This window comes from Macaca mulatta, chromosome 13 (genome assembly GCF_049350105.2).
Source record: "Macaca mulatta isolate MMU2019108-1 chromosome 13, T2T-MMU8v2.0, whole genome shotgun sequence".
Taxonomy (NCBI): domain Eukaryota; kingdom Metazoa; phylum Chordata; class Mammalia; order Primates; family Cercopithecidae; genus Macaca; species Macaca mulatta.
This window is the reverse complement of record NC_133418.1, coordinates 109,641,870-109,655,851: the sequence shown is the minus strand read 5'-3', so window position 1 is coordinate 109,655,851 and position 13,982 is coordinate 109,641,870. Positions and strand designations below refer to the sequence as shown.

The window sequence follows — 13,982 nt, the reverse complement described above, 5'->3', positions numbered from 1 at the left end:
AAGATATTCCAAAGCATCTCCTACTCATTCCAACACTGCATTTCATACATACATTTATTCATTCCACGAGTGCATAACATTAAAGTTTCAAAAGCATTTTCACATGATTTTCATTTGACCCTCCTATCAAGCCAGGGATGTGCGCGGGGAACACTGTTTCTTGTTTTATAGACACCCCCATTTGTAGTTGAAGCATCCAGAGCTGTAGTCTTGCAGCTGGAAAGTGACTCAAGCCGCCTGGCTTCCCACCCGCTTGCCCCACACTGCTGAACAAGTCTCCATGAGTTGCTCCACATCCAGCTTCACACCTAAAATCACTCGGAGGTTTCTGGTTAGTAAACTCAAACTTCTCTCCCTCTTTCCAACATCTAACTTCAGTGACATGATGCATGGGTATGAAAGCTTTTAGTCTCTAAGAAGCTTAAGAAGAGCTTTCTGGGCAGCTTCAAAATCTTCCATATTCAGTATTCAAAGTGATATGGCAAAATATCACAGGCTGCAAAAACTAACAGCATAAAAAGCCATTCATAATTTGAAAAGGAAATTGTGAAGAGTTAAATTACTTGATTTTCCCCTCGAAACTTGGCAATACAGTTCTTCAGGGAGGTGAATAAAGTATGGTTTCTTTAAAGAATATGGTCAAATCCCTGTAAAAACAAAATATGCATAAATATTCATGACAACAAAATGCTCAATGACTTAAGAGGTAATAAATCCATTCTGGTTTAATAGTCTCTACATTTCTTGGTAATATTATTTGGAAAGTTTTAAACAGGTGGTGTGTTTCCCCTTTAGGGTTGTTGTTTTGCTTGAGATAATTTTCTCCTTAGTATTTTCAATTAGTAGCTTAAAAAAACACATTTTAGAAATAGTCTACCATAATGTTCTGAATTTCATCCCCTGCTGAGTTTGCTTCCCTAGTCTATAAAACTAAAGGACATGCTTCCATTTTTAACCGATTTTATCTTCTGAACACTTTTTTTAAAAGAATGCTGCAAAGATCACACTTCAAAATACATTTACAATAATTACAAAGGTAAGATATGAGGGAAAAAAATCAAGTACAGAACAATGTGCACAGCCTACTTACATCTGTCTAAAATATAGTTATATAAGTATGTACAGCCATGAACTATCTCTGGATGGATACAAATGAGAAACACTGACTTTTTATTACATACTATTTTCAACATTGAGTTTTTAGGTCACGTGTGTATTATTTTTTAAACGTAAAAATGAGTTAATTAGAACAAACGCTAGAAGAGAAAATTCTCTCGGACTGACCATTTGCTAACCATCAGTATATAAAATTAAAAGGAAAAACGCAGGTGAGGAAGGCAGCTCCATGGATCATCTGAGAGAGCTGCTGGGCTCCAGGGCGCCTCTGCTGGCTCAGGACGGTGATGCCCTTCAAGGTGCACAGGCTGTGCATGGGAAATAAGCTCACAAATTCTATCAACACTTTTATTCAAGGCTAGTAATCTACCTAAGCCAGCATTCCTGCAGCGCATATCCAGGAGGTGGGAAGAGAAAATGTGAAAAGACTGTGGAATTAGAAACAAGTTGAACTGACAACTGAGTGAAAGCTAAGCTTCACTGGGTGTTATTATGTGTAGGCAACAAATTGAAACCACTTTGATTTCAATTTCCAAGATGATTCATCTGGAGTTTGTCATATTTAATTCTGAACTCAGCAGTGCTGTTTTATGCAGAGGAAGATGCTGAAAACACTCAAATAATGAGCCATTAGGCAGTCAATGAAAAACTCCTATATACTTAAAACATCCAACTATCGTGTCTACCGGTGTTTCCTTCAAATCCATGAGGGTCAGAACTCACAACTGCAAACCTGAAACCTCAAGCTGTTGTGACACGCAGCACTTGACATGACCCCTGAACTCATCTACATAGCAATCAACAGTCGCTGAATAACTACAGTGGGCTAGGTCTGGGGATACAGGGAGCAAGAGAATTCCTGTCTTCAAATAAGGTTGCCACACTGAGCGGAGAGAGATGTGTATCGACTGTCATCCTAAAAAGAACTGCTTCCATGGGTGCACACACAAGGAACAGAGAGAGATGGAAAGAGGCCAAGTAAGTTTCAGAGGAGGTGCCTCTGAGCTCAGACTTGCCTGCCCACAGCGGGGAGAAGGAAGAAGTATTTCAGATGGGGAACTGGATCTGCATGCGCACAGAGGCACCATAAAGGATATTAAATTCAGAGAAATCTAAGTTCTGAGCAGCCAGAACATAAACTTCAAAAGAAGCAGTGTCAGGAAACATGGCTGGAGGGGTAAGGAAGGGCCAGCCAGTTCACTGAGGGTCTTATCTGTCCTATGCAGGATGTTACCTGGTAGACATGGAGCGGCACAGGAAAATATCCTGCTGGGAATTACCCGTTAGGTTTGTGTGCTGCCAAGATCACTCACATCTGAAAACCAGTGACACTGCTTCTTTGGAAACAAAGCTTGAGCAGCCGCTGTCCAAGTAAAAAGCAGGTAAAGCTTGGCATCCGGGGCTTTAAATGACAGGATATCACTTTCTACCAGAGTAACCCTGAGGAAGTAACCACACTTCTGAGTTGTATCTTCTATAAAGAAGATTCCTTTTCTGCAAAATGAGGTTGCTCAAAGGATCAAACAGCAGAATGAACGTGAAAGGTACTTTAAGACGGCTGTTTACAAAACTCCCACACCGGGTTCTCCTCTGCTCTCACACCACAACAGTCAATGCAGAAGAGTCTGCGACCAGAAGTGGGGGAGAGTCTCTCCTCACCAAGTGAGCAATCAGTTTGGGAACAGACAGGAACTGGGTGTCCTCCAATTCAATTCCCGGAGACAGCGCCAGATCTGATGTCCAAGAACAGAACACATCCAGCACAGGAGAAAGATGAAAGCCAGAAGGCTCAGCAAGGCAGCTTATCCCACCTTCTTCCAGTAAGATGAAAAGTATTTACGTTCAAGACAATAGAATGCATGTGCTCTGACAGTGGTAAGTACAGGGGAATACAAAAGCACACGGGGGAGGACCCAACGCAGCTTGGAGGACTGGAGAAAGGTTCCTGAGTGAGGTGACACCCAAACCAAGTAGCTAAGCAAAGAAATGGTGGCAAAAAGCATTGAAGGCAGAGTTTTTGGTATGGCTGCAGCACAGAAGGATGAAGTTGGAAAAACAGAGGCCGATCGTGGGATGTGCAGAACATGCTGGGGCAATGGGAGATCCTGAAGGATTTTGGGTGGAGACAAGCATGTCTACACCTCCATTTTAGAATGACTACTCGCGCAGTTGTTCAGAGGAAAATATAAAAGTAAAAACATGAAGACAAGGTGATGTTCATGAGGCTGTCGCAGGACGTTTAGGTGAAGAACTATGGAAGACTGAATTAAGGTGAGGACATGAGGTGGAGAGATGGAAACAAATGGAAACCCACTCACTGGTGACACATCTGTCTGGAAGACATTCAGAAAGCCTTTGCATCTTGATGGGAAAAACATCCTGGATTCTCTCTAATTCTTCATTTTTCCTTTTAGACCAACAATCGGATGCTTTCCAGAGACTGCCAAGAAGCCCCTGGAGAACTAGCTGACTCATGCCCATGTGCTCTCTCAGGCTACCAGAGGGCACCTCTTTCTGTCTGGACCAGCTGGAAGGTTAGAAATCAGGTGTTCAGGCATCATCACTGGGCCCCCTGGACTTTACTGGCTTCTGTTCCCACAGGATTAATGCTGCTTCCTCAAGCAATGACTCTGAACAGTGGCTACCCTATGTTGTTGCACCCAGAAAGGGAATGGTGGTGGGTGGCTGGAACTACGCCACAGGGTGGGTGGGTAGTGTGACAACCAGGAATTAGAGGCCAAGAGCTAGCATGAGGGCAGGAGAGCTCCAAGGAACACTTTCAAAGGAAAAGACAATTTGATAGACGTGAAGGTTAATATCAAGTGTCAATTTGATTGGACTGAGGAATGCAAAGTATTGTTGCTGATTGTGTCTGTGAGGGTGTTGCCAAAGGAGATGAACATTTGAATCAGTGGCCTGGGAGAGGCAGACCCACCCTCAGTGTGGGTGAGCACTGTCTAATCAGCTGCCAGTGTGCCTAGAATAAAGCAGGCACAAGAAGGTGGAAGAAGCCAACTGGCCAAGTCATCCAGCCTTCATCTTTGTCCTGTGCTGGATGCTTCCTGCCCTTGAACATGAGGCTCCCAGGTCTTCAGCTTTTGGACTCTTGGACTTACATCACTGGTTTGTTAGTGGTTCTTGGGCTTTCAGCCGCAGACTGAAGACTGTACTGTCGGATTGCCTTCTTTCAAGGTTTTGGGACTCGGACTGGCTTCCTTGCTCCTCAGCTTGCAGACTGCCTATTGTGGGAATTCATCATTGTGGGTGGTGTGAGTCAATACTGCTTAATAAACTCTCCTTCATACATAGCTATATCCTATTCCTTCTGCCGCTCTAGAGAACCCTGACTAGTCCAATAGAAAAATGGTGATAGAAATAAGAAAGAGAGTTAATGGGTAGAGATGGTGGGTTGATAGAAGCTGGATGGAAGAAACAGAAATTGGGGTAAGAGGTAGAAAGGAATAAAAACCCAGATGTATTCTTTATACTACAATGCCAAGCTCTATGTCCTTTAAAGTAGGTACTCTAACGCTGAATTGATAAAAGGTACACAAAATATAAGACCTGGAAATAAAACACTTTCCACCAAGTGGAAAGAACTGTAGGAACACAGAAGCAGAAACCAAGATAAACACACCTTCACTTTGAACCCTTATCCTTCGGTATTTTGCTTTATTTCTTGGCAAACTTTAGTTGTTTCCTGCAGAGTGACTGTAGTATGTGGATTTAGAAAGAGTGGTGGCCAGATACGAAAGGTGGGATGGAATGAAACGGTCTTCTCCTGACTCATCTGTGTCACAAACAATACATACATTAGGACTTTTCTTTTTATTTTGGTATAAAGTAATTTACTATCAGGGAAAACAAGAAAAATATAATGTACTACAACTTTCCTCCAAGAGAACTACTTTAATGAGAGAAACTAAAGATTATAGCCCAAAATGTGGCTGTGAAGCCAGTTTTTCAGCTTTCTTAAAAGCTGTAACTTGTTGTCTATCCCACATCCATCTTCAGTTCTCTAGTTTGCTGCCAATCTAATCCACATTTACTTAACTGTCTCATACAGATTTAGAGCAAGCGCCAAGGTCTTGAGGTCCGGCACTATGCCATAGTCATCTTCCAACCCCAAGGCTCAGCAGCAGGTGTGGCACATGAGGGATGCTTAATGACTGACAGCTGACTGATGGAGTGGCTGATACAGTTAGGTTTGTGTCCCCACCCAACTCTCATCTTGAATTATAATCCCCATAATCCCGATGTGTCAAAGGAAAGAGCAGGTGGAGATAATTGAATCATGAGGGCGGTTTCCCCCACGCCATTCTCGTGGTAATGAGTGAGTTCTCACAAGATCTGATTGTTTTATAAAGGGGATTTTTCTGCTTTGTTCAGCACTTCTCCTTCCTGCCGCCTTGTGAAGAAAGTGCCTTGCTTCCCTTTTGCCTTCTGTCATGACTGAAAGTTTCCTGAGGCCTCCCTAGCCATGCTGAACTGTGAGTCAATTAAAACTCTTTCCAGTCTCAGTTAGTTCTTTACAGCAGTATAAAAACAGACTAAAACAGTAAATTAATACTGCAGAAAGCAGAATGCTGCTATAAAGATACCCGAAATGTGAAAGCAACTTTGGACTAGGCAACAGGCAGAGGTTGGAACAGTTTGGAGGGCTCAGAAGAAGACTGAAAGATGTGGAAGGGTTATGAAGTTCCTAGAGACATGCTGAATGATGTTGACCAAAATGCTGACAGCGATATGGACAATGAAGTCCAGGTTGAGGTAGTCTCAGATGGAGATTAGGAACTTGCTGGGGACAAAGGTGACTCTTGCTATTCTTTAGCAAAGAGACTGGTGGCATTTTGCCCCTGCCCTAGAGACCTGTAGAACTTTGCTTGAGAGAGATGATTTAGGGTATCTGGTGGAAGAAATTTCTAAGAAGCAAATCATTCAAAAGGTGACTTGGATGCTCTTAAAAGCAATCAGTTTTATGCAATCACAAAAAGAGATGGTTTGGAATCGGAACTCATGTTTAAAAGGGAAGCAGAGCATAGTTACTTCTAGGAAGTAACTAACTTGCTTTTGATTTTACAGGCTCATAGGCAGAAGGGACTTGCCTTGTCTCAGATAAGCCTTTGGACTTTGACTTTTGGGTTAATGCTGGAACGAATTAAGATTCTGGGGAACTGTTGGGAAGGCATGACTGGTCTTGAAATGTGAAAGGGACATGAGATTTGGGAGGGGCCAGAGGCAGAATGATATGGTTAGGCTTTGTGTCCCCACCCAAATTTCATCTTGAATTATAACCCCCATAATCCCCATGTGTCAAGGGAGAGGCCAGGTGGAGGTAACTGGATCACGAGGGTGGTTTACCCCAAGCTGCTCTCATGAGATCTGATGGTTTTATAAGGGGCTTTTCCCCCTTTGCTTGGCATTTCTCTTTCCTGCCATTTTGTGAAGAAGGTGCCCTGGTTCCCCCTCACCTTCCTCCATGATTGTAAGTTTCCTGAGGCCTCCCCAGCCACGCTGAACTGTGAGTCAATTAAATCTCTTTCCTTTATAAATTACTCAGTCTCGAGGGAATTTTATTTTTTTATTTTCTTTTTATTTATTTATTTTTTTTGAGACAGAATTCCACTCTTGTCACCCAGGCTGGAATGCAATGGCGCAATCTCGGCTCACTGCAACCTCCGCCTCCCAGATTCAAGCAATTCTCCTGCCTCAGCCTCCCCAGTAGTTGGGATTACAGGTGCCTACTACCATGCCCAGCTAATTTTTGTATCTTTAGTAGAGGCAAGGTTTCACCATGTTGGCCAGACTGGTCTCGAACTCCCGACCTCAAGGGATCAACCTGCCTCGGCCTCCCGAAGTGCTGTGATTACAGGAATAAGCCACTGTGCCTGGCCTGGGAAGTTCTTTATAGCAGTATGAAAATGGACAAATATAGTGGCCTTCCAATCTTACATATTCAGGAAAGGTACAGCATGGGGTAGGCAAACAGTAGGACCTTAATATAAATGATATAGTTGGAATGGAAGAGTGAGATCTAATTTCAGCACCGGCATCCCAGTTCAATGACATCCACTTAGAGACCTCAGTCAAATATATTTGATAACTCAACTGACTTTTAGGGGGAAAAAATTCAAGTTTACCATATGCATTTGGTCAAAGTAAAGCTTCATTGTGTTTCAACGTACTTAGAGATTTAGAGGAAATTATTTAGTACTTGTGTACGCACATAGCACTAACGAAAAGGTAAGAGTAAAACAAATTTGCCAAATTTCCACTTAATCACTTCAGTCCCTTAATTTATAACACATATTAATGCATGTTTCTTATTTCACATAAAACCACACCTGAGATGTAAAAAAAAAAAAAAAAAAAAAAAAAAAAAAAATTACTAGAGTATAATACAGTTATATAAAATAAGCATCTGTATAAAGCAGCAGTAGCTACCAAAGAACAACAACAAAAAAAAACCCCACTATTCCCAAAACAAAGTAACACCTTAGGTGAGCTGGTTAAAAGAATAAAGCATTCCTGTTTCTTGTCCAAATGCTGACATGAGAATAAAACTATGCCCATAACCAATACACACCCAATAGTGATGGTGTCCGGGGAGAGTCACCTGTTATGGATGGCCTTTCCACGTGTCTTGTTGTAAATAAACACTGATGGATGAAAGCCTATCTATCACCACAAATGGAAGGTTTTCACATCATTCTAGTTCTTAGATATGATTTGGAAGGTTGAAGCAGCTAGAACTTTGACAGACACATGAAATTATTTCCTTACATAAAACATAAGACCTGGAAATAGAATAAGCTTTCTACAATGTGGAAGAACTATAAGAACACAGAAACCAAGCCAAACACATCCTTACTTTAACTCTTATCTTTCAGTATTCTGCTTTATTTCTTTGCCAGTTTTAATTGTGGAAATCTTAAATAGACTTTTTTTTTTTTTTTTTTTTTTTTTTGAGGCAGAGTCTCACTCTGTTGCCCAGGCTGGAGTGCAGTGGCACGATCTCGGCTCACTGCAAGCTCTGCCTCCTGGGTTCATGCTATTCTCCTGCCCCCCGAGCAGCTGGGACTACAGGCGCCTGCACCACGCCTGGCTAATTTTTTTGTATTTTTAGTAGAGACGGGTTTTCACCGTGTTAGCCAGGATGGTCTCGATCTCCTGACCTCATGATCTGCCTGCTTCAGCCTCCCAAAGTGCCAGGATTACAGGCATGAGCCACCGCGCCTGGCTAAACGGGCTTTCTTATAGAGTGACTGCACTATCTGAGTTTGGAAAGAGTGATGGCGAGATACGAAAGGTGGGATAGAATTGAACGATTTTCTCCTAACTTACCCAGTCAAAAATAGTACATGCTTTGGGACTTTTCATTTTGGTATAAAGTAATTTACTATCAGGCAAAATAGGAAAAATATAAGTTGTATTAGAATTTGTTTGGGGTTGGGAAAGGAGGACTCTTGCCTCAATAAAATCTGGACCTTGGATTTATGCACACAGTGGATTATAAAGTCTAATCAATTTAATTATCTACTCTTAAAATGATCCAATACAAAAATTAGATAATTTCGCAATGCTGATAATTAAAACTGGTCTGTCTATACAAGTACTTGGAAGGATTTTCCAGTGGCATCTGCAATACTTTTGTCTCTACAAAAGAAGACACATGTAACTTGAGGCCATGTTTACCTGCTTTCACTTGGAAATTAACAACAAAGTTACATAAAAGCTGTCTGAGGCTTATGGCAAGTAGGAATAATATGTTTCAACATTCTGTCTGTACAACTAACTACTCTCATACCTCTGGCTTAAAAAAAAAAATAAAGTGCAGTATTGCTCAAAGAATTATGTTGCCTACTTTCCTAAGTTAGGCACAGCCATCTTCCTTTTAGAAAGTCAATTAAACAAACAATTCTCCATTTTGCCTTTCCTACTACTTTAGCCATTCCTAACTAAGAACTCAGTAAAATTAAGTAAATGAAAGAAAAGTTAGAGGGAGGAATCAATATTCACAATAAATATTAAACTCTACTTACTGATGCCTGGAAAAGCAACTTCGTTGAATACAGAAAAGCCAAGGGCTGCCTGCCACTTGGAATACATTCTCGATACAAACACGATCAGTTCCTCCAGAAATTAAACACGTGTTTTGAGCATTTTAGAAAAGGCTTAACTCTGCTCATTAATAAGGTGGAAATCATGAAGACTCACTCTGTAAAGAGGATGGCACTTGTCCCTGAAACATGGGGCCAATCGGGCATAGATCTGGAGGCTATAGTAATACGCTGCCAGCTGGAGAGATAACGCAGAGGGGGACTGCTTTTCAAAGCACCGGTTAGCATCTAACACCTAGGAGGGAACATGTTAGAATTAACTCAGCTGAAAGGAAATTAAGAAGATTATTATAAATCATTACATTTCTAGTCATTCCTGCAGATTTTTCATCCAAAGTTCCCATTATATCAACTCAAGTTCAAGATCAACTTAATAACTACATTAAAAATCATAAGGCACTACAAAGCAGATCCTATGCAATAAAAGTGGATGTAAAGATCGACATTTAAGCTAACTATAGAATTGACTCTCTAGATACTGACCAGGATCCTTTATTACCTAAGAACTAAGAGGAGGAAATGACATGCAATAAACAATTTTTACCGATGAAAATTCACAGTATACATTTTTCATTTATCATTTTTAAGTTCTTCATTGGTAAGGCAAACTTACCTGTGGTAAGGCAAGAAGATAAGCAAGAGCCAAAGTCATGTCATTTGGCAAGGCTTCACTTGCCAGTTGCAAGAGAACTGAATGCAGAAAAAGAAACATTATTTTACTGAGGTTGCATATGATAGTCATTAAGTGCCATGGTTTCAGCCCTATAAGATTTCAACAAATAGTTTGTGGCACAGACCTTTTATGAAAGTCTGTTCAGCATCATCTAAACACAGATCACATGGAACCGTGTTAAATAGTAACCTTGCCTTAATTCAGAAAAAGCATACTGTTAGTTATTTATACATGAGGAAATTCTGTCAGGGCAGCTGCAAAGGCTAAGTGCAAAGACATGAGAGAGGCTGGTTTCCTAGAGCTGGGTCTTTTGGTTTTAAAGATGCAGACCATGCTACAAAATTGTGTATCAACGTTAGCTAATACGGAGGGTGATAATATGAGTACTAAAGATCAGAGCAATAAAATAGTGTCAGGAGTGCAAATTTAGGGTAAATCTTTTGATTACTACAATGACGATAATATGATTTTGTTCCTTCCAAAACACCCCTCTTCAGGATGCTCCACAAAAAGAAAATCAGTCTTTTGTTTTGCTTGTATATCTTAAAATATCCCAGCCATTACAAACTTTTATTTTTCACATAATTTTTTATACAAACCACAACTTGCCAATGTCATAGCTTTAACATAAGAGCATGCATTGCCAATACGGTCTGTGTTTGTACACAGTTTGTTTCAATAAGGATGTATCCTATTCATTTAGGATCTCAGTAGCAAATACTAGGTAGTCATATGTAATCACAATATGAATTCTTTATTTTTAAAAAACACACTCTCATGATTGGCACTAATGCCAATCACGGTGGGAGGGTGAGGAGGAACCTACACATGGCTCACGTGTCGGAGGCTGACCTAGAACTCAAAATTTCCTGTGGGTGATTCACAAAGAAAATCTGCTGTGTCTTCCCCACTGTATATCTACAAAGGGAACATCAGTTCTCCAAATATTCATTTCCTACATGTTATCCAAACCTTATGAACCAAATGGACCACCAGTCAGCCTCAGCCCCTGCAAGGAATCATACAGCTTTAGAGATATTTTGTAATCAAAAGCTATTTATTTCAAGGTCTACTTCCAAATTTATTCCTCCACTCAGTATCAGCAAGAACCTTCTTTGAACCAGACACTGCCTTATGAATTAGAATCTTTTCAAGAATAAAAAGACTCTAAAGAAATAATTTTAAATACTATTCAAAGGGCCCAAACCAAATTTTGTACAACCTATTATAGTATCAAAGAAAACACAGCTGGGCATGGGGGTTCATGCCTGTAATCCCAACACTTTAGGAGACCAAAGTGGGAAGATCGGTTGAGTCCAGGAGTTTGAAAACAGCCTGGACAACACCGTGAGACCCCATCTCTACAAAAAATTTTTTAAAAAATAGCTGGGCAATGGTGGGATATGCCTATAGTCCCAGCTACTCAGGAGGCTGAGGTGGGAGGATCACTTGAGCCCAGGAGGTTGATGCTGCAGCGAGCTATGATTATGCCACTGCACTGCCTGGATGACAGAACAAGACCCTGTCTAAAAAAGAAAGAAAGAAGAAGGAGAAGGAGAAGGAGGAGGAGGAGAAGGAGGAGGAGAAGGAGAAGGAGAAGGAGAAGGAGAAGGAGAAGGAGAAGGGAGAAGAGAGAAGAGAGAAAAGAAGAAAGAAGAAGAAAAAGAAAGAGGAGGAGGAGGGGAGGGGTGGGAGGCAGGAGGAGTAAAGAGGAGAAGGAGGAAAAAGAAGGAGAAGAAGAAAAAAGAGGAGGGGGGAGGAAGAGGAGGAAGAAGAGGAGGAGGAGGAGGAGAAGGAGGAGGAGAAGGAGGAGGAGGAGGAGAAGGAGGAGGAGAAGGAGGAGGAGGAGGAGGAGGAGGAGGAGAAGGGGGAGGAGGAGGAGGAGGAGGAGGAGGAGGAGGAGGAGGAGGAGGAAAATTAGTGAATACACCCCAGAAGACTAACAAATGAAGAATGAAGGTGTTAAGCTATAAATTGTTGATACCAGAAAGAGAAAGCATGTAGAAACTGCTGAAAATTCTAAACTAATTGAGAAGGATTTACTTAGATCCTAGAAATAACATACTACACAAGTACACAACACACATACACACACACACACAGACACACGGCTGCCTACTTGACTTATCACTACCTTATATATTCTATTATTTCATAGCTGCCTAACAGTCCTTCAGGATCCTTATTTTGAGAGAAAAATAATTCTATTTTATAAACTAATAATTCTTCTCTGTTAATTTTATTTCTTATAGTCATTTGAAAGGTGGACTTCAATTGCAACCTCACCTAGTTTTTTCCCACTCCATTTTAATTTTCTTCAGATACTTCCTTCTTTAGATACAAAAGAGGCCAATTTTCAAACAAGCATATCTGAACCCACTCATCAAGCTTAGCACTGTCTCTTCAAAGGAGCCCTCAGGAGCCCTTATTTCAGGTGTGTGGTTGTTTCTCCAGGTTGGAGACCTTCTTTCTTGGAGTTGTAGTTGGAACCAATCTCAGGCCCACCTAGGAAATGAAGTCCTATTACAGTCTTCCAGTCACATCTAACTTTTTATCACAACATCAACTCAATCTTTCCCTTCATTTAATATCCATTTGCTCATTTCCAAAACACAAAGCACCCTCAAGGGATAAAAATATGTGACCACTGAAGATATTCCAAATAATATGCTACAGGCTCAAGGAAAATCCCAAAACAAAAACAACCCAACAAAAAACAGCAATGATGATATCGTTGCAATAAATGCATAGTCCCCAGGAAATGTCTTTGAAGGAGAGAATTTTCATTTAGATAGGTAAGTTCCAGTAGGTTTATTTTTGAAATAGTTATATCATAGACCAAACTCACAAAATGGTCACTAACATTTTTTGAACATATATAATTGAATATAAGGCTTACAGCAGGCAAAAAGGAAAATACACAGTTAATTTTCATGAGCTCAAAGTAACGACAAAAATCATACTCATAAAGTTGTCTAAAGGGTCATCAATGTTAGTTTTACTAAGTGGTGAAAATCATCACCCTAAAATACAGATGTTTGTTCCAAGTGAATAATATGGACATAGACTTTACTTCATAAATACAACTATTTATGAATCATGTTGTTGTTGTTGTTGTTGTTTTTGTCTTTTTTACACTGCTTTGACATGGTGGGGGCCTTGTTAATCCTGGAGAGACTTCCCCTCCCAGGTCTAGCTAATCCCTAGAGAGTAAAATAACTTGCCTGTGAGCACACATCTGACATTGCAAACAAACCAATCACAGCCCATACTTTGAACCACCTCCCCTATCTTGGCTTTTCTACTCCAAGAGGCAATAATCCTCTGTTTTAATCACTCTACAGCAAGGTAACTAAACTATCAGAGACCACCCCTACATCCCAGAGCCCACCCAAATTATCCGTACAATTCAATCTCCAGTTTGCCCAAGCTTGCCTACCCTGCCTCGCCTATTACTTCCCATGAAACCCAGGCCCTCACCCACGCTTTCACCTGGCTCCTTCTGCCTCTAAACCACCAGGATGCCTCCTCACCTGGGTGTGTCCTGCCTTCCATTTTTAGGGATCTGTGAATATAAACTTCTTCCTTCGTGACAATCGTTTCCATGTCTGTGTGTCTGACCAATACCCAAATAAAACCAAAATCCCAGGCATGTTTTAGAACAACAACTACAACAAAATCTATAAATATATAATGAATCTCTTGCCTACAAAATCAAACCGAATGATACAGCAGGAAGGAAACCACTGTCAGAATCAGAAAGTCCTGGGATCAAAGCTTAGGTCAACCGATTGACTACATAATATTGAGTTCCAGAATTCAGAATGTTTTGGACTTTAGGAGGTTGTGCTATATACATATCATGTATTACATGACACCCTAAGTATGGTGTGGGAACACCCAATAATCAAAGACATTAATATCTCTTCTGCAAAACATTTGAATACTTATATTAAGTGAGATAAGCAGACTATAAAGTAGCCTCATGTCAGTTTAGTTCAGGTTCTGATGCCAAACAAATTATAAAAATCTTTCTGGTTTTCAGAGTATTTTGCATTTGGGGTCTGAAGCAT

General features: G+C 40.7%; 1 protein-coding gene across 2 annotated transcripts in view; it reads right to left on the bottom strand.

Annotated features, from left to right (window-relative positions):
• Positions 1-13,982, bottom strand: part of NBAS (NBAS subunit of NRZ tethering complex) — a 390,381-nt gene that overhangs the window by 125,284 nt on the left and 251,115 nt on the right. For both annotated transcript variants that reach the window (XM_015111744.3, XM_077960110.1), the window contains exons 39-40: positions 9,850-9,926; positions 9,334-9,471 (exon numbers count right to left, since the gene is read on the bottom strand). In XM_015111744.3, the coding sequence (XP_014967230.3) occupies positions 9,334-9,471; positions 9,850-9,926 (215 nt within the window). The remainder of the gene's footprint in view (positions 1-9,333; positions 9,472-9,849; positions 9,927-13,982) is intronic.